Genomic DNA, 20,307 nt, shown 5'->3' on the forward strand with positions numbered 1-20,307 from the left:
AAGTGGACACTGACCTCCCCGTGGTTTCACCTGGGGAGCTGACTTTAACATCCGTCAAAGGTAGTGAGCTAACATGTGCCGCGCGTTCACCCATAAGAATTTAAAAAAATTGGGTTGGGCGTTTGGCTAGAGTTGTACAATCTAGTTCATTTTAAAGATCTAGTTCAATAGTTCAGCTCTCTTAACCGAACTAGTTCAGTAATCTAGTTCATAGTTCACTATCCAGTTCAATCATTCGGATCAGAATCGTTCACCGGCTCTTAATCGTTCGTTTGATGAAGACACAAACATACACCAAATAGAAACAAACAGTTGAATAATGTAATTTAACTACTCCAGAACAAAAATATTATATTTACATAGTTTATTCCATTCATAAAGAAAGATTAACTCGGTATTAATTTAAGAAATAAAAACGTCCTTCATTTAGGTGGTGGCTGGCAAAAAATCGTATGTTGTGTGTGTGCGTTTCTTCTTTTTATTTTTTCCAAAACAAGGTACTTCAATAGGTAATGGATTCGACATATTGGAATATGTTATGTCTCTATGTTTCTGTAGAAATCTTCATTTTCGAGCAGCTATTCCATTCCATGTACTTTCATCCAAAACGTAAACAAACTCATCACATTACGAAGGCATCACTTAAAACAGACGACGGCGTCACTTTGCATTTGTGAACGACATGTTGAACTAGATTGTGAATCGTTCGTTCGTTGATCGTACGGTCGCCGACTGATTATAGTTCAGTGAACTATAATGAACTATATCGACTGATCTAGTTCATACGCTCTTTTCAATGAATCGTTCAATTGAACTAGTTCGTTCATGAACTATACAACTCTAGTTTGGCTAGTAACTCACCCCGTCAAAACACCGCCTACTATGAAAAAACAAAGAAAAAGAAGAAAAACAAACCCCTCTAAAGTTGACGAACCCCGCAAACGTTTTAAGGACCATGATCTGCGAATCCGCACCTGGAATGTCAGGACTCTCTACAGAGCAGGTGCAGTTTGCGCACTGGCGGATGTTCTTGGCAAGTACAAAGCTGATATTATCGCCTTACAGGAAGTGCGATGGAAACGGGCAGACGTTAAAATAACAAACGCTTACGCACTGTATTATAGCTGTCATGAAACGAAACATGAGCTAGGTGTTGCATTTATGGTGAATAGGAGGCTTAAAAATCTCGTCTCCAGCTTCACTCCTGTTGATGAGAGAATTGCCACAATCCCTATAAAAGCAAAGTTTTTTAACATCAGTCTCATCTGCGCCCATGCCCCGACCGAAGAGAAAGATGAACAGCCCAAGGATATATTCTATGAGCGCCTAGAGAGAGCATATGATCGCTGCCCTGGCCATGATATTAAGATTCTTCTATGAGATTTTAATGCTAAAATTGGGAGAGAAAATATCTTTGGTTCCATGATCTGAAAGTTCAGCCTTCATGAGGTAACAGCCGACAACGGAATGAGGCTGATGGATTTTGCAGCGGCAAAAAAGATGGTAGTGAGTAGTACCAGATTCCAACACCTCGACATACACAAGGCCATGTGGATATCCCCAGATGGGAAAACAAAAAACCAGATTGATCATGTTGTGATAGACGGAAGACACTCGTCCAGTGTGTTAGATGTCCGATCGATTCGAGGAGCGAACATCGATTCGGACCATTTCCTTGTAGCAGCAAATGTACGCACTCGCCTTAATGTTGCGGCAAAAGTGCGATCTAACACAGGACGGAGGCTGGATGTCGAGAAGCTGCAAACACAACAGATAGCACAAGTCTATTCCGCTCAACTGACTCACATGCTGGAAGACTGCACTGCTTGTCCCGATAATGTGGAAGCGCAGTGGCAAAGAATAGCCCACTCACTTCAAACTGCCGCAAAATCTGTGCTTGGGTACCAAAAACCACCACCTAAAAATCTATGGTACGATCAGGAGTGCCGTAAGGCTACTGAAGAAAAGAACGCGGCATACAGTGCAACCCTACATTCAGTAGCAACACGAAGGGCGAAAGAAAAATATCAGAAGAAAAAAGAAAAAGCAAGAAAAACGTAAGCGTGAGAAACTCGAGATGTTCAGGAGTCAGAATGAAGTCCGCAAATTTTACCAGAGTGTAAAAAACCAGACTAAAGGGTATGGTGCAGGCACATTCTCTTGCAAAGATCATGAAGGGAATCTGGTTACTGATACAGATAGGATCTGGAAGGAGCATTTCATTAAGATCTTAGTATCGAATATGGGCGGCGATGAAGATACACCAGAACCAATCGCAAACGACGACGTTGAATGTCTTCCACCTAACCAAAGCGAAGTCATGACAGCAACTAAACGGCTGAAAAACAATAAAGCAGCAGGAGCTGATGAACTGCCCGCCGAATTGTTCAAGGCCGGTGGCGAAATGCTGATAAGGAGTATGCATCAGTTAATTACCGAAATTTGGCAGGAAGAGAGCATACCCAACGATTGGAACCTCTGCCTCCTATGTCCCGTACACAAGAAAGGAGACAAGACGGTGTGTACAAACTACAGAGGCATAAGTCTGCTCCCAATCGCATACAAAGTTCTGTCGAGTGTACTGTGTGAACGTTTAAAACCCATGGTCAATAACATAATCGGGTCATACCAATGCGGTTTTAAACCTGGTAAATCGACAATTGACAAAATCTTCACCCTTCGCCAAATACTGGAGAAGACCCACGAAAGACAGATCGACACATACCACCTGTTCGTCGACTATAAGACCGCCTTCGACAGCCTAATTCGATCAAAGGTGTTTCAAGTCATGGCTGACTTTGGTATCCCTGCAAAACTTATAAGATTATGCAGGATGACATTGGCTAATACAAGATCAGCTATTAAAGTAGGAAAGAACCTCTCGGAACCATTTGAAACAAAACGAGGTTTCAGGCAAGGTGACAGCCTATCGTGTGACCTATTTAACATTCTATTAGAAAAGGTAGTACGAGAAGCGAATGATAGAAATAAAAATAGCACCATATACAATAAGGATATAATGTTAAGGGCCTACGAAGACGATATTGATATAATAGGTCGATCAACTCGATCCGTAACAGCCACCTTTGCGAAAATTGAAAAAGAGTCTGGCAAAGTGGGTCTGGCAGTCAACGGCGATAAGACAAAATGTATGGTATCAACACGCAAGACGTCCAGTAGACTCGGACCAACTGTTGATGTTCAGAACTACAATTTTGAGGTAGTAAATGACTTTATTTACCTCGGCACCGCCATAAATAAAACGAACACCATCAGTTTTTAAAATTCAAATCAAAAGAAGAATAATATTGGCCAACAGATGCTACTTTGGTCTAAGTAAACAGTTTAAAAGTAAAACCACCTCTCGTCAAACAAAACTTACACTCTACCAGACACTGATACTACCCGTACTTATGTATCTGAAGCATGGGTACTTGCGAAAGCAAATGTGGCAAAACTTGGTGTGTTTGAGAGAAAAATTCTTCGAAAGATTTATGGACCAATATGCGTTGATGGTGAATATCGACGTCGTATTAACCACGAGATATACCAGCCGACTGACATCGATGTAGTAAAACGTATCGAACTACAACGATTGCGTTGGCTTGGCCATGTCAGCAGGATGGATAAAGATGCCCCCGCCAAAAAGGCATTTGAATACGAGCCACTCGAGGGCATACGCCCCAAGGAAAGGCCAAAACTCCGATGGAAAGACCAAGTTGAAGAAGATATCACAAAACATGGTATCCAAAATTGGAGAAGTAAAGCAAAAGATCGGTGCGTTTGGAAATCTATTCTTTGTTCGACTTATGGAACAAGACGTTCTGTTTAATATAAACGCCATCTAAGTAAGTAATGTTGGCGACATTTCCTAAGTATTTCAGCCTTGAAAAACTTCTCCACAAGTGGTGTCTTATGACACCCCGTTCGGACGCGGCGATAAATAGTAGGTCCTATATCAATGAGCTAAATATGGATCGAGTGCACTCGTTGATATGAGAGAAGTTTCCCTTGTCCCGTATGGGATGTTGTGGAACAATGTTTTTTATGCATTTTTATGTAGAATAAACTTAAAATGCCTAGTATATATAGATGAACCCTAGCAGGTATCCTATCTATGGGAGGACCTTATGTGACATTACATCTAAAGTATCCCTTCTTGGAAATCACTTATCCACGTAAGACTTTTGAACTATATTTATCCGTATGATAAGCTTCAAATGCCTTCGTGCCATTTAATATCACCATAGAATCCTATTATAAAATATTTACATTTAAACAATATTAATCTACTGAGAGATCTGCAACCCTTATATCTTCGCATCAATTGACAAATTCATCTACAAATCAAAATCATCCAAAGCCCCTGGTCACTCCCATAGCCACCGGTTCTATGCAGCGAATTGAGTCGGAGGAATTCTTTGTAAATTTGTTTCATAGTTGGAGCGTCAATTTATCTTGGAATGCCTGCGATCTATTTTGGTACGTATCGGAATAGAGAAGAACTCCGGGCCATGAATATGTTCCGTTTGTCAGATCCGCATTGGTTATATTGTTGCACTTCCGGCGCTGCTCTGGTCTTATTCACCACCGGAACTACTGCGATAGGAGTTATGCTGCTGCTTACTGCGCCAGATAATCTGCAAACGTATCTCCAACTTCGTCCTTGGGATGCGAAACACGAGTATGGGATAAGAAGAGATTGCCACAGCTCGCCAGACATCACCATTGTGGCACACGGTCTGATAAATGACGAGAGCCGTTGTCTCTCTTGGCTCGGACCCTATTTCGATCATCGTCTCCGTAAACAGGCCACTTGACTTCATAACATCTGACCCCTGTACTTTTCTTTTTCTTTACCAATCAGCTGAGAGAATTTTCCGGAAAATCATCACTGCTACAGACCTTCGTTATATACCTGCTGATGGAATATCCGAATTGAAGACACGCTACCCAACACATGCCCTGCATGTGGATTAGGACCTCAAGACACGCTACTTAGCTAACCCTACTCACCTGTCTTTATGGCTTCAAAACTGCTTATTTATGACAAAACAGCTTACTTATGTTTTTCGTGTTTATGGTGGTACCCAGGTAGACGAAGTCTTTAACTACCCCAAAATTATAGGAACCAACTTTCACAGTTGGTCTGAGTTCTATTGACGCACTAAGCGTCGACACCATTAACTTGGTCTTGTCACCGTTTACCACCAGACCAACTTTTGATGATTCTCCTTCAACTTTCTTAAAGGTATCAGTTACTTCCTTTACTGATCGTTTTATGACGTCTATATCATCAGCATATGCAAGAAACATCTGGCTATTGGTTAATATTGCGGAATTTCTTTTGACGTTTGTATCTCTGGATGTTGAAAGGAAGGCTGTTTCCTTGTCTGAAACCTCATTTGGTACTAAACAGTTTGAAGAAATTCTTTCCTATTTTAACTCAGGACCAGGTATCAGTTAAAGTCATCTTAAAAAGCCGAAGGAGCTATGCGGGTATATCAAATTCAGACCTGGGGCTCAATTCTTGTTCTATGAAAATTTGAAATGAAAACGTTATAAAAGAAAATAACTGTCAAATGAAAAATTTTATAAGGCAAAAATTTTTCATTTCAAATTTTCATAGAACAAGAATCCAGCCCATGGTTTGGAATGCTTTTGAGCGTAAGGGACTGTCGCACTGTGGTCGAACTTGTATGCGAAGAGCGGCCAAAAATACTTCCTGAGCAGATAACAATACGAAAATTTCAGTTAAGGCTAGTTTAGCAACAAAAATAAAAAGAAGCAAAAAAAATTCAATATAGGTCCAAGGTTAGGTATAGCCCCCATAGAACGGTACCCCCTGATTTCAGGCATTTTGGGGGTCTTGACCACGTCTTTCAGTGAAATTGGCTAAAATTTGGCTATCGGTATTCCCTAGCGTTAGAAAACCTTCTAGCAAAAATTTTTTTGAACTGGGTCCACGTTTTGATTTGGTCCCCATGTAATTGTACCGGCCGATTTTCGGAATTTTGAGGGTTTCATATAAGTTATTAAATCGAAATGGCCGAAATGCCACTTAATCTTTCGTGAATGTAGGCTACCCCCAGAAAATTTTCGATTAATGTAGGTCCACCCTTTGATTTTGTCCCCATAAATAGGTACCGCCCAATATTCGGTATTTTTAGGGTTCTAGCCGTAATAATCAATTAAAATGGCTGAATTTTTCAAATTTTACATTGAGGACCACATTTTAACGTATCCTTCATATAACTGAACCTCACAATGCCTCTTCTATATATTTAAAAAGCTGAAATGTATCACCTGCACATTTGAAAAAATGACAAAAACACCCTGAAATGTACCCTTAGTATTTTGGGAACCAGTTCCAAAGATGCGGAAAGATGCAGCTGAAAGTTTGCAAAATATAATCGTTAGACTACTACTGATCTTTTAAAAAAAATTTCGTTAGGGGGAAAGAGGGGGAACATAATTAAAACTTTACATGAAATTGAATTATATTGAAGAAATTACATTACAAAAGTCCTTTAGTCAACATACGTATTCAATAATGAATCCCAAAAATTAACAAACACAAAACTGCATAAAAATTAAGTTAATACATTGTTTTTCAATATTCGATTTAAGTTTGGTCAATATAGAGTTCATTTAGTTTGATATTGATATTTTACTTTCACCTAACTTTTGCACTGAATTCACCTAGAAATCCAACCTGTTAAATTTTCTCTTTTTTGGTGCCATTCTCAAAGAGTACAGTAAGAAGTAATCCATAACAAATTTATTTTAGAGAAATTTAACATGTTAGTAGTAGATATGAACACATTTGGTACCAAAAATTAGACTTTCATTTTTTAATTTTGGCCAATGGCAGCGACCACTGTGTGTCGAAAGCTGCTTTAAAATTGACAAAAACGAGTTTGACATTTCACTCTTTGGCTCTTTCATTCTGGATCTTGTACAATATACATCTCGATTTTTTAAAACACTCCCGTTTTTCCGTTTCTGCGGAAAATACTTTTTTCTCTATCTTTTTCTCCCTATACCTCTCTCGTGCGCTACGCGTTGCTACTGTAGAGTAGCCATATATGCCGCATTATTTCTTCTCTTCGGTAGCTGCACTACACTCTTCGTTATACCATAGGTTGCTTGGTATCCAAGTATGAATTTTGCGTCTGTTTGCACATTTTGCCATGTGCTGATATGTTATCGGGACGAGGAGTGTTTTGACTAAGCTTACCAATATCCAACTACCACGTTGTGTATGTTCGTACTTTATTAGCTACTTCTTATTGGGTACCTACCTTTGCTGTAACAAGTAGGTGATCCTAGTCTAGTCTATTGCTACTCGGAACTATCACAACGTGATCAATTTAATTTATTTTCTTTGTCTGGAGACAGTCAGATGCTCCTATGAATGTGGAGATGCATAAATGCTCTGGTACTGCATACCATCAAGTTTTTTGACGCTACGAAGTATATCATGTTATGGGCTTATGTTTCCACAAAGCGCTCGTAAAATATGTATATCTTAGGTCTGCACGTCCTGGTCTTTAGTGGAAGCATGAGAGCAAAAACAACTGATGTTATGTTCCCGATTTTCGGTATTTTGCGAATTTTAGCTATATATTTTGACCGACATCTGAGATTCACAGTTGTCACAAAACATCTTTAACAAAAATTGTTAACATGGATCCATATTTTGGTGTAGCCCCATATAACGGTACTTGCCGATTTTATCTAAATTTTTTGACCGAACTATATGGAATTTGTCGTTTAAGGTTCTCAGTGGTCTCAACATCTCTACACTAAAAGTTATCCATATAAGTCCATTTTTTGGTATAGTCCACATATAACGGAGCCCTCCGATTATCGGCATTTTGAAAATTTTAGTTACAATTTTAAACCGAACTAGCTGTTATTTGACATTTAAGGTTTTTAGGGGTCACAACACTACTCCACAAAAAACTGTCAACATAGGTCCACGTTTACGAATTGTCCCATAGAACGATACCTCCCGATTTTCTGTATTTTGAGGATTTTAGCTACAATTTTTAGCCGAACAAGCTGTAATTTGACATTTAAGATTCTTAGGGGTCACAACACTACTCCATCAAAAACTGTCAACATAGGTCTATGTTTAGGTATAGTCCCCATATCACGGTACTTCCCGAGTTTCGGTATTTTGAGGATTTTAGCAACAATTTTTAACCGAACTAGCTGTAATTTGACATTTAAGGTTCTTAGGGGTCACAACACTACTTCACTAAAAACTATTAACATAGGTCTATGTTTAGGTATAGTCCCCATATAACGGTACTTCCCGAGTTTCGGTATTTTGAGGATTTTAGCAACAATTTTTAACCGAACAAGCTGTAATTTGACATTTAGGGTTTTTAGGTGTCACAACACTACTCCACCAAAAACTGACAACATAGGACCATGCTTAGGTATAGCCCCTTTATAACGCTACCTCCCGATTTTCGGTATTTTGAGAGTTTTAGCTATATTGGATGACCAAACTATCTGTAATTCAAAATTTGAGGTTCCCAGTGGTCACAAAACTTTTCCGTTAAAAATTGTCATCATCGCCCGCACATGATTCTACCTCCCGATTTTCGGTATTTTGAGGATGTTAGCTACAATATTTAATCGAACTACCTGTAATTTGACGTTAGAGTTTCCCAGTTGTCCCAACATTTCTCCACCAAAAATTGTTACCATAGGTCCATGTTTTAGTCTAGTCACCATATAGCAATACCTCCCGATTTTCGGTATTTTGATAATTTTAGTTACATTTTTTGACCCAACTACCTATAATTTGTCGTTTGAGGTTCGCTGTGGTCACAAAACTTCTCCACCAGACATTTTCAAAATATTTGCACACTTTGATATAGTCCCCATATAGAGGTGCCGCCAGTTTGAAGACATTTTCACATAAATTTGCTAACCTTATTTTGGGGTATCCGTGGTCACAAAAAAATCATTCCATTTTAGTTCAAAACGTTTTATGGTGGAGGTTTTAAAAGGTCCGGCCCGGCCAAACTTATAGTATAAAAAATTAGCCAAAAAACCTAAAATCGAGAGGTACCGTTATATTTGGGCAAAACCAATACATGAACTCATGTTGACAATTTTGGGCGAAGAAGTTTTGTGACCGCTAGGAACCTCAAATGTCAAATTACAGCTAGTTCGAACAAAAATGCAGCTAAAATCCTCAACATACCTAAAATCCGGAGGTACCATTATATTGGGACTATACCAAAATGGTGGACCGAATTTGATCAAAATTCAGACCAAAGACACATGTGCACAAACTCTATCTTAATTTATCGGATTGTAGCGCGATTACAACAGACGGCCGACGGACATGGTTAAATCGAATTAATCGAAAGGAATGCTTCTATAGACCACTTCGATTAGAAAGAAGCTTCTATAGACCCTTTCTTGGAGAAAGGGTGCTTTTATCCCTTTAGACCCTTTCTTTAAGAAAGGGTGCTCCTATAGACCGATCATTTCGATTAGAAAGAAGCTTCTACAGACCATTTCGATTAGAAAGAAGCTTCTATAGACCCTTTCGCTTAGAAACGATGCCTTTTTTGGAGAAAGGGTGCTTGTATAGACACTTTATTTAAGAAAGGGTGCTTCTATAGACCATTTCCATTAGAAATAAGATTCTATAGACCATTTCCATTAAAAAGAAGCTTCTATAGACCCTTTCCATTAGAAAGAAGCTCCTATAGACCATTTCCATTAGAAAGAAGCTTCTATAGACCATTTCCATTAGAAAGAAACTTCTATAGACAACTTTCATTAGAAAGAAGCTTCTATAGACCATTTCGCTTAGAAACGGTGCCTTTCTTTGAGAAAGGATGCTTCTATAGACCCTATCTCTAAGAGAAGGTGCTTCTACATACCATTTCTCTAAGAAAAGGAGCTTCTATAGACACTTTCTCTGAGAAAGGCTGCTTCTAAAGAACCTTTCTCTAAGAAAAGTGGCTTCAATAGACCCATTTCTCTAAGAAAGTTGGCTTGTACAGACCCTTTCTCTAAGAAAGACTGCTTCTATAAACCCTTTCTCTGAGAAATGGTGCTTCTATAGACCCTTACGATAAGAAAGGGTGCTTCTATAGACCCTTACGATAAGAAAGGGTGCTTCTATAGACCCTTACGATAAGAAAGGGTGCTTCTATAGACCCTTTCGATAAGAAAGGGTGCTTCTATAGACCCTTTCGATAAGAAAGGGTGTTTCTATAGAGCCTTTCGATAAGAAAGGGTGCTTCTATAGACCCTTTCGATAAGAAAGGGTGCTTCTATAGACCCTTTCGATAAGAAAGGGTGCTTCTATAGACCCTTTCGATAAGAAAGGGTGCTCTTATAGACCCCTTCGATAGGTTAGGTTAGGTTTAGGATGCGTAACTGCCGTGCCGGCAGCCACTCCACTCGGAGACCTTGAGGTCCATTGTGATCATCCTGACTATTGAAATGTATGTGTTGTAGAGATGATGATGATGTTACTGTGATTCGATGAGGTGTATGGTTGGTTATTGATTTGTAGATGAAGAATGTGGCTATGTGTATTGCTGAAGAGGTGTACCGGTTGAGGATTTGATGGATGGATGATGGATGGTGTTGAAAAGAAGATTCATTGTAGACTATGGATGAGTTGATGTTAGATGCAGCTATAAGGTGATGTGTGAGTGCAGATGGTGTTGATGTGTAGTGGAAAGTGTGATGTGTTTTTTGCTGTGGGCGAGGCTGTATAATGTTGCGTGACTGCAGATTGTGGTGATGTGTGTCTGACGGGTACATGGTGATTTGTGCATACGGTGATGATATTCTGAATGATGTTAGATGCAGCTATATGGTGATGTGTGAGTGCAGATGGTGTTGATGTGTAGTGGAGAGTGTGATGTGTTTCTTACTGTGGGCGAGGCTGTATGATGTTGCGTGACTGCAGATTGTGTTCTGAATGGTGCTGTAAGCCTGCAGATGATGATGCAAGGCTGTATATGATGATATAGTGAGCTATGTGGGAGGAGATTGTGGATTAAGTTGGAAAGATGGGAAGGAGGAAAGGGGAAAGTGATAAGACAAAAGAGACAAGAATAAGGAGAATGAGAAATTGTAGAGGAGAGTAACTAATTGTTTTATGAAGAGAGAGATTATTTTTCTAGACTGTACTAAGCCTATTCTGACCCGCCCAGAGCCACTTTAGACTCTTGCACTAAACCACCAGGATAGTAGAGTCAATAGAGGAGAAGTAAGATAGAGAGTTAATCACATGTACACCAAATAGTCTATGCCTTTTAACCATCAGTCTAGGACATCTACATAAAAGGTGCACGATTGTCTCCGTTTCCTCCTCATCCTCACATAACCTACAGTACTCAATGTTGTTATCATCCCACTTACATGTCAAAGATCTTATTCTACAGTGGCCAGTTATGACCCCTGTAGCGATTCTGATTTCCGACTTGCAAAGTGAGAGAAGGGACGCAGTTCTACGCCTTGAGATTGCCGGCCAGATTGACTTCGATACCTTGGAACCAGGTACGTCTTGTCAAATTTTTACGGTTTTCTCTGCATAAAACTGGCAGAGTTTGCCGAGGATGTAGCAGAGCGGTAGCTTGACATAGTCCTCTACCATAAGGTCAGAGGACTGGGAGCCTCGCCTTGCTAGTTCATCAACAATCTCATTCCCTTCAACATTGCAGTGCCCTGGAACCCAACAAGTTTGACGCTTAAATTGCAAGTTTTTAAGGTGGACCTACAATTTTGAACGATCTTAGATTTAATAGTGTAAGATCCTAACGCCTTAAGGGCTGCCTGACTATCTACATAGTCTGTAACTGTCCTGCCTGCGTTGTCCGTCATTCCTGCTACTAATTCTAAGGCCTTCAATACTGCAAATACTTCAGCCTGAAAAACACTGCAATTTGCATTAAGCTTGAACGAGCGTTTAATGTTTAGCTCTTCGCAGTACACCCCCGCTCCAGTACCATCTTCGAACCATCAGTAAAGATGGAAAGGCTGTCGGGTAGTGGTCTGCCATGCTCCCATTCACTTCTATCAGGCATAGTTATCTTCGCTACATCAAAATCCAGTGAAGGCGAAATGTAGTCGGTTACACTCCCCCCCCCCATCTCTTAGTCCGATCTGACTGCTTAGCTGTTGTAAAATGATTGCATGTCCAGACCCTGAAGAGCGGCACTGGTTAGGCTCATTAAGCCTCAAGGCACTACGGGATGCTTGGTACTGAACAAGAATATCCAAAGGCTGGATGTTCAGTACTGCATTCAGTGCTGCCTGAATTGAAGCAGATCTTTGCACAGTAGCTAACCTAGACAAATTTGTCTTGCTGTTCAGGGCCTGCCACCAAGCAAGACATCCATAGGTCAAAATTGGGCAGACCACTGTCATAAACAACCAGTGTATCACATGCGGTCTCAAACCCCAACTCTTACCTATGGAGTTCTTACAGGAGTAGAGTGCAACTAGACCCCTCTTAGAGCGCTCCTCTGTGTTCCTTTTCCATCTGAGACGATGGTCAAGAATCACTCCCAGGTACTTCGCCTCCGTAGAGAGATTTAGCCACACTCCATCCAGTGTTGGCGGTACGAACTCGGCGGTTTTTCTTTTTCGGGCAAAGAGCACCACCTCTGTCTTAGCCGGATTCACACCAAGGCCGTTGATGTGAGCCCAGCGTGAGAATTTGGCAAGTGCTCCCTGCATTAAATCGGACAATGTAGACAAAAATTTCCCACTAATCAGGATAACTATATCATCCGCATAAGCAACTACCTTAGTTCCTAGTTTGTCGAACTCAGTGAGTATCCCATTTATCACCAGTAGCCAGAGTAAGGGAGACAGAACTCCCCCTGAGGAGTGTCTCTGGTAACAGATCTCCTGATGGAGCTCTCCCCAATATTAGAATTGATTAGCCTGCTTCTAAGCATGCTATCGATCCAGTTTATTAGGATAGAGGGGACACCCAGAAGAATGGATGGATTCGAGTTTCACATTATTAAAGGCGCCCTACATGTCCAGAAAGGCTGCCAGAGTGAAATTCGATTCATTCTGATTTTTCTCTATGTACCCTACGACACTATGTAGCGCTGTTTCTGTCGATTTCCCTTTAATATAAGCATGCTGTGAATTGCTTATAAGGTCTTGGCGTAAGAAAGTTCTTATTTCTAAATGTAATAACCTTTCTAAAGTCTTCAAAAGGAAGGAGGAGAGACTAATCGGCCTGTAGTCCTTCGGCAACGAGTAACTTGGTTTCCCAGCTTTGGGAATATAGGTCACTGTTACCTCCTTCCACAATGCCGGAATGTGCCGGGAAGAATGATTATCAAGACAGCAGGTGCGTTTTGGAGCATCGCTGGGATAATACCATCCGGTCCTGAAGGCTTGTAGGGCTGAAAAGTACTAATCGCCCATGAGATTCTGTGATAGCTTACTAGCCTGTCAACAAGTGCCAACTCCTCTGAGGTGTGGATCCCACTCGTGTCCACACCGGGTTTACTCGAGCAGGCATCCTCACTCCCAGGGAAGTGGGTTCCTGTCAGCAGATCTAAAGTCTCTAGAGCGGAGTTAGTCCAGGTACCATCATCCCGATTGATGCTCCCAATGGGTTTAGGATCCTTTGAAATCACCTTACGGAATCTGGCTGCTGCATTAACACCCTCTATATACTCACTAAAGCTAATCCACGAATTTCTCTTAGCCTTCCTGATTTCACTTTTATACCTATTGAAGCTCTCTCTATAGACATCCCAATCGGCATCAACTTTAGTGTTATTAGCTTTATTATAAGCTTTCCGGCTATTCTTCCTAAGTTTGGCTAAATCTTCGTTCCACCAAACTGGTTGAGTTCTCCTACCAGGATAAGATAATGGACAAGACTTCTCATAGCAACCCTGGAGGACACGTGTAAGATCTATAACTTGGCCATCTAATTCCTCAGTTGCGCGTGGTTCAGAGAACTCGCACAACCTCGAGGAAACGAGGGAGTTGTAGTTTTCCCAGTCTGTCCTCCTTGGGTTGCGATGAGGCGGTTGCCGTTTGCACTCATAGCAGACTCGAAAGTGTATCGCCCTGTGGTCCGAAAATGAGCACTCTTCCGATAGTCTCCAGTATACTATGGATGTATCTTCCATATTTGTAAGGGTTAAGTCAATGACTTCCTCCCTTACCCTATTATGGAAGGTGGCAGTATTACCCCTATTACATACTCGAAGATTATTAGCTAAAATAAAATCGAATATGGACTCACCTCTCGCATTGATGTCACTGCTTCCCCAGTGGAAGTGATGAGCATTCGCGCCACAGCCCATCACTAACCTGCAAATGCCCGTAGTCTCCTCCACCAGTTTGCGCACCAATCCGTTTGGTGGGTCGGGTGCTTCATACGGCATGAAGACCGAGGCTAGTACCAAAGCCCTACCGGTATCTTCGTCCAGCCTCACTACAGTCGTATCACCATCGCTGTAATTGTAGAGGTGAATAAGATTTAGACTTTTCTTGGCTACAATACAGGTTCTTACCTTCTCACCACTATTGGCGAAGAATAGTGAGAAGCGCTTATCGTTTAGTCCAGAAACCCTAATTTTATATAAATAGGGTTCCTGGACCAAAGCGATATCTATTTCAGATTCTGTGAGGGAGAGGAGGAGTTCAGCAGCCGCAGCCTTGCCAGATGAATGGGATCCATCAGTTGCAGACGATTTTGCAATGGTCTGTTGACCAGTCCTTTGCACAATCGTCGCCCCTGATCGCTCTCCACCCTTCTTATCCCCTACAGGTCCAGCAGCGGCCACCGACGAAGCAGTCGATATAGGCGGTACCTTTAGCGGCAGCTTAGCTTGAGACTGCGTCTTTTCCTCCGCCAGCTTCGAAACGCCAGGATTCACACCAGTGATTCCCGAGCGGTTCGTCGTGTTAGGGGCGATGAGGTCGAGCTGCCTGGTCCTACCGCAGTCATCAAAGATGACCGCAAAGGACTCGAGCAACTCGACACCATCGGTTTTGTCGATTTCCCTGTGAAGGATGATCTTTTCACAGCCGCTGAGCTGGAAACAGAACCCTTCGCAGGGGTCGGAATTCGGTCGATTGGGAGGAAGAGTTTCTCAATGTGAGGATATTTCCGTTCGAAACGCCTCACAAATTGAATCTTCAACCCAATCTCCCTGAATTCCGCCTGAGTTACCTCAGTTGGGTCTCTGCCGATAAATTTCGTGCAGTAAAACACGGCTCTACGGTAGTTGTATTTATCCTTCCTTAGCCTGGCCCTTTTTGACTTGGTTGAGGGGGACAAGGCGGAGGCCGTCGTCGTTTCTTCCTCCATAACCTCTTCAACCAAAGCATCTTGCCTACTTAAGGAAGGTTTGTCGGAACCGACCGACACTTCATCCCCTGAGGGAGCAGGATCCCCAACCGCAAGGTTAGAGCTCTCCAATGCACATGGGAGAACTTCTTTGGACGATTGAGACGGGATAATTGTGATATCCATCTCATCGTCCTCCCAGCTCTCCCAGTCCCATGGAGGGGGGCTCTCCTAGCTGAGTCGGAGGGTCTCGCTATCCCTTAGGAGATCGAGCAACTCCCTGCTCTGCTGGTTGATGGAGCCGCTTACTACGTCGAGCGTCTTGTTGTCGTCCCCGCCCAGGGATTGGGTCGTACTAGCACGAGGTGCATCATTGTCCGGGTTACTTGCATTGGTCGATACCGAGGGTGAATATGAATTGGGGGGTTTAAAGTTTTTAAAGTTTGTATCCATGAGAAAAAGGAGTAAATGGGGGAGATGAGGACAATCATGGCATAGCCCTCCACTACCATGACTAGTTCTGAAATACTCATTGAGGTGCCCAGGTATCAAGCGAGGCTCCGTTCTAATACAGTTTGTACCCTAACTGCAAACCTTAGGAACACCGATGAGCACGAGGTCGCATAACACCCCGGTGTTAGGGGATCTCACCATTACTTTGGTAGGAGATCGCTACCAAATATGTGTCACTCAGTCCAGAGATGCACTATGAGTTTCTAGTGCACTGTGTTGGTGCGTGACAGAGAGTGGATAACCTTTGGTCGATCACAGCCTCCCAGTTCAACACTACAAGAAGTTAAATGAGAGTATTGTGACGTCTAGCCCCCGCATCGCGCCAAGATTGTTATCCCCCGGGAACCCCTTCGATAAGAAAGGGTGCTCTTATAGACCCTCTCTCTGAGAAAGGCTGCTTCTATAGACCCTCTCTCTGAGAAAGTCTGCTTCTATATACCCTCTCTCTGAGAAAGGCAGCTTCTCTAAACCCTTTCTCTAACAAAGGGTGCTTCTCTAAACCCTTTCTCTAAGAAAGGGTGCTTCTCTTAACCCTTTTTCTAAGAAAAGGTGCTTCTATAGACCCTTTCTCTATGAAAGGTTGCTTCTATATATAAACAAAATTCGTTATGCAGATTTTTGTTGATTTTAAACAAACCCACTAATATAGAAAGAGATAGAATCCAAATGTTATGCTTCGATCACTCCGATAACAATTTGTATTTAATCTACTTAAAAAATTCTCCCATAGGTTTCCAACTTTCTCTTGAAATCTCTAAATATTCTTACTTCTTACAAAGGTCGCGAAACCCCTTCCCCTTTCCCCCCGCAACTCCCCACCATCAAAAAACGAAGTTATCGTTTATTATACACTAATAGCGAACCAAAAGAAAAAAAAACAACAACAGTTTTGCTAATATTATAACTTAGATTAGCCAACAACTAACTAGCCTACCTGAACTTGGCTAACAACAACAAAAGCTTATCACAAAACAAAATTAATTAATTGCTTTCAATTGACCGAGACCAACTACTGTGCCGCAAGAAACCTTTCTATAGTCGTAGATTTTAACCGAAACATTGAAGACCTTTAGTACCCCGGGCTAAAGAAAATCAAAATGACTGCAACAATTAATATACGTCCACTAAATGATGCTTTAAAAAAAGTGGCCAAGGAAGAGCTGAATGAGGTGGAAAGTCGCATAGCGGAGGATGTTATTGCCCTAAGGACATGGTTGGATAAGCAGCCCTACATCAAAGCTCGCACAGATGATCAATTTTTGGTCTCTTTCCTAAGAGGTTGTAAATATAGCTTGGAAAAGGCCAAATCCAAGGTGGATTATTTCTATACCATTAAGACAATGATGCCGGAATTGTTTGAAGATAATACCATGAATGAGAAGGCCATTAAATTGTGTCGTTCAGGGTAAGTAGCAGGAAAAAAGAGGTGGAATTTTAATTATTTATTTTATTATTACAGAACCTATGTCCGCTTACCCAAACCCTTGGGTGAGGGTGGTCCACGCATCCAGCTAACCAATTATAGCAAATTTGATCCCAAGCTATTTACCATGTTGGATTTGTTCCGTTTCCAAAACTTATTGATGGACTGGCAAATCTATAACGATGACAACTGCATTGTCAGTGGCTATATAGAGATTGTTGATCTGACCAAAATGAGTCTGTCCTTCTTGACCCAATTCGATCCCATGTTAATCAAGAAATTGGGAGTTTTTGCCGAAAAGGCAGCACCCATGAGGATGAAGGGTGTGCATTTGGTAAACTGCCCCAAAGAAGCTCAGGCTGTGTTGAATTTAGCCCGCAGCATGATGAGCGAAAAGTTACAGAAACGTGTAGGTATTTGGATTTTATATCGTGATCTTTTGTAATCTAAGGTTATGTTAATTTTTTTAGTTCTATGTCCACAAATCCATGGAGGATCTATACAAAGTCATACCCAAGGAATATTTACCCATTGAATATGGTGGCACCAATGGCAGCATACCGGAGTTGATTGCCCAAACGGAAAAGGATTTGATCGCCTTAAATGATTATTTTGCCGAAGAAGATCAATATGGTGTCGATGAACGCCTGAGGCCGGGTAAAAAAGTCAATATGGATTCATTGTTTGGCATTGAGGGTTCATTCCGTAAATTGGATATTGATTAGGGAAATTGAGAAAGAGATTTGTTGTTGTAACAGAGGAAGTTTTTTTCCTGGAGAAATAAAGCGGAAAAGAAGTTAAATGGAATATATAATTATATTGTGTGAATTGGAAGACTGATAAATCTGCCAGGGTGGTCCTATAGCAGCCAAGATCACCCATATACGTTAACGTGACTTTAACAGGATGTTTCTGTAAACCCTTTATCTAAGAAATTGTGCTTCTGTGCAACTTTTCTCTAAGAAAGGGTGCTTCTATACAAACTTTCTCTAAGAAAGAGTGGTTCTATACAACTTTTCTCTAAGAAAGGGTGCTTCTATATAACCTTTCTCCAAGAAAAATGCTTCTCTAAACCCTTTCTCTAAGCAAGGGTGCTTATCTAAACCCTTTCTCTAAGAAGGGCGGCTTCTCTAAACCTTTTCTCTACGAAAGGGTGCTTCTCTAAACCCTTTCTCTAAGAAAGGGTGCTTCTATGCAACTTTTCTCTAAGAAAGGGTGCTTCTATACAACCTTCTCTAAGAAAGGATGCTTCTGTAAAACCTTTCTCTAAGAAATGGTGCTCCTATACAACCTTTGTCTAAGAAAGAGTACTTCTATACAACCTTTCTCTAAGAAAGGGTGCTTCTATACAACCTTTATATAAGAAAGGGTGCTTCTATACAACCTTTCTCTAAGAAAGGGTGCTTCTGTAAAACCTTTCTCTAAGAAATGGTGCTCCTATACAGCCTTTCTCTAAGAAATGGTGCTCCTATACAACCTTTCTCTAAGAAAGGGTGCTTCTATACAACCTTTATATAAGAAAGGGTGCTTCTGTAAAACCTTTCTCTAAGAAATGGTGCTCCTATACAACCTTTCTCTAAGAAAGGCTGCTTCTCTAAACCCTTTCTCTAAGAAAGGGTGCTTCTCTAAACCCTTTCTCTAAGAAAGGGTGCTTCTCTAAACCCTTTCTCTAAGAAAGGGTGCTTCTCTAAACCCTTTCTCTAAGAAAGGGTGCTTCTCTAAACCCTTTCTCTAAGAAAGGGTGCTTCTCTAAACCCTTTCTCTAAGAAAGAGTGCTTCTCTAAACCATTTCTCTAAGAAAGAGTGCTTCTCTAAACCCTTTCTCTAAAAAAGCGTTCTTCTCTAAACCATTTCTCTAAGAAAGGGTGCTTCTCTAAACCCTTTCTCTAAGAAAGGGTGCTTCTCTAAACCCTTTTTCTAAGAAAGGGTGCTTCTCCAAACCCTATCTCTAAGAAAGGGTGCTTCTCTAAACCCTTTCTCTAAGAAAGGGTGCTTCTCTAAACCCTTTCTCTAAGAAAGGGTGCTTCTCTAAACCCTTTCTCTAAGAAAGGGTGCTTCTCTAAACCCTTTCTCTAAGAAAGGGTGCTTCTCTAAAACCCTTTCTCTAAGAAAGGTGCTTCTCTAAACTCGTTCTCTAAGAAAGGGTGCTTCTCTAAACCCTTTCTCTAAGAAAGGGTGCTTCTCTAAACCCTTTCTCTAAGAAAGGGTGCTTCTCTAAACCTTTCTCTAAGAAAGGGTGCTTCTCTAAACCCTTTCTCTAAGAAAGGGTGCTTTTCTAAACCCTTTCTCTAAGAAAGGGTGCTTCTCTAAACCCTTTCTCTAAGAAAGGGTGCTTCTCTAAACCCTTTCTCTAAGAAAGGGTGCTTCTCTAAACCCTTTCTCTAAGAAAGGGTGCTTCTCTAAACCCTTTCTCTAAGAAAGGGTGCTTCTCTAAACCCTTTCTCTAAGAAAGGGTGCTTCTCTAAACCCTTTCTCTAAGAAAGTGTGCTTCTCTAAACCCTTCTCTAAGAAAGGGTGCTTCTCTAAACCCTTTCTCTAAGAAATGGTGCTTCTCTAAACCCTTTCTCTAAGAAAGGGTGCTTCTCTAAACCCTTTCTCTAAGAAAGGGTGCTTCTCTAAACCCTTTCTCTAAGAAAGGTTGCTTCTCTAAACCCTTTCTCTAAGAAAGGGTGCTTCTCTAAACCCTTTCTCTAAGAAAAGGTGCTTCTCTAAACCCTTTCTCTAAGAAAGGGTGCTTCCTCTAAACCCTTTCTCTAAGAAAAGGTGCTCTCTAACCCTTTCTCTAAGAAAGCGGCTTCTCTAAACCCTTTCTCTAAGAAAGGGTGCTTCTCTAAACCCTTTCTCTAAGAAAAGGTGCTTCTCTAAACCCTTTCTCTAAGAAAGGGTGCTTCTCTAAACCCTTTCTCTAAGGAAAGGTTGCTTCTCTAAACCCTTTCTCTAAGAAAGGGTGCTTCTCTAAACCCTTTCTCTAAGAAAAGGTGCTTCTCTAAACCCTTTCTCTAAGAAAGGGTGCTTCTCTAAACCCTTTCTCTAAGAAAGGGTG

The 20,307-nt window shown here is 41.2% G+C and overlaps 1 protein-coding gene across 1 annotated transcript; it reads left to right on the plus strand.

Annotated features, from left to right (window-relative positions):
* The first annotated feature begins 16,938 nt into the window (after positions 1-16,938).
* Positions 16,939-17,989, plus strand: LOC141406035 (alpha-tocopherol transfer protein-like). The gene is made up of 3 exons (XM_073991045.1): positions 16,939-17,246; positions 17,301-17,673; positions 17,735-17,989. The coding sequence occupies exons 1-3, from the start codon at positions 16,939-16,941 to the stop codon at positions 17,987-17,989; spliced, it is 936 nt and encodes a 311-aa protein (XP_073847146.1).
* Positions 17,990-20,307: the final 2,318 nt, after the last annotated feature.

Source organism: Musca autumnalis, unplaced genomic scaffold, assembly GCF_047663935.1.
Source record: "Musca autumnalis isolate F117 unplaced genomic scaffold, ASM4766393v1 scaffold_5, whole genome shotgun sequence".
Lineage (NCBI taxonomy): Eukaryota > Metazoa > Arthropoda > Insecta > Diptera > Muscidae > Musca > Musca autumnalis.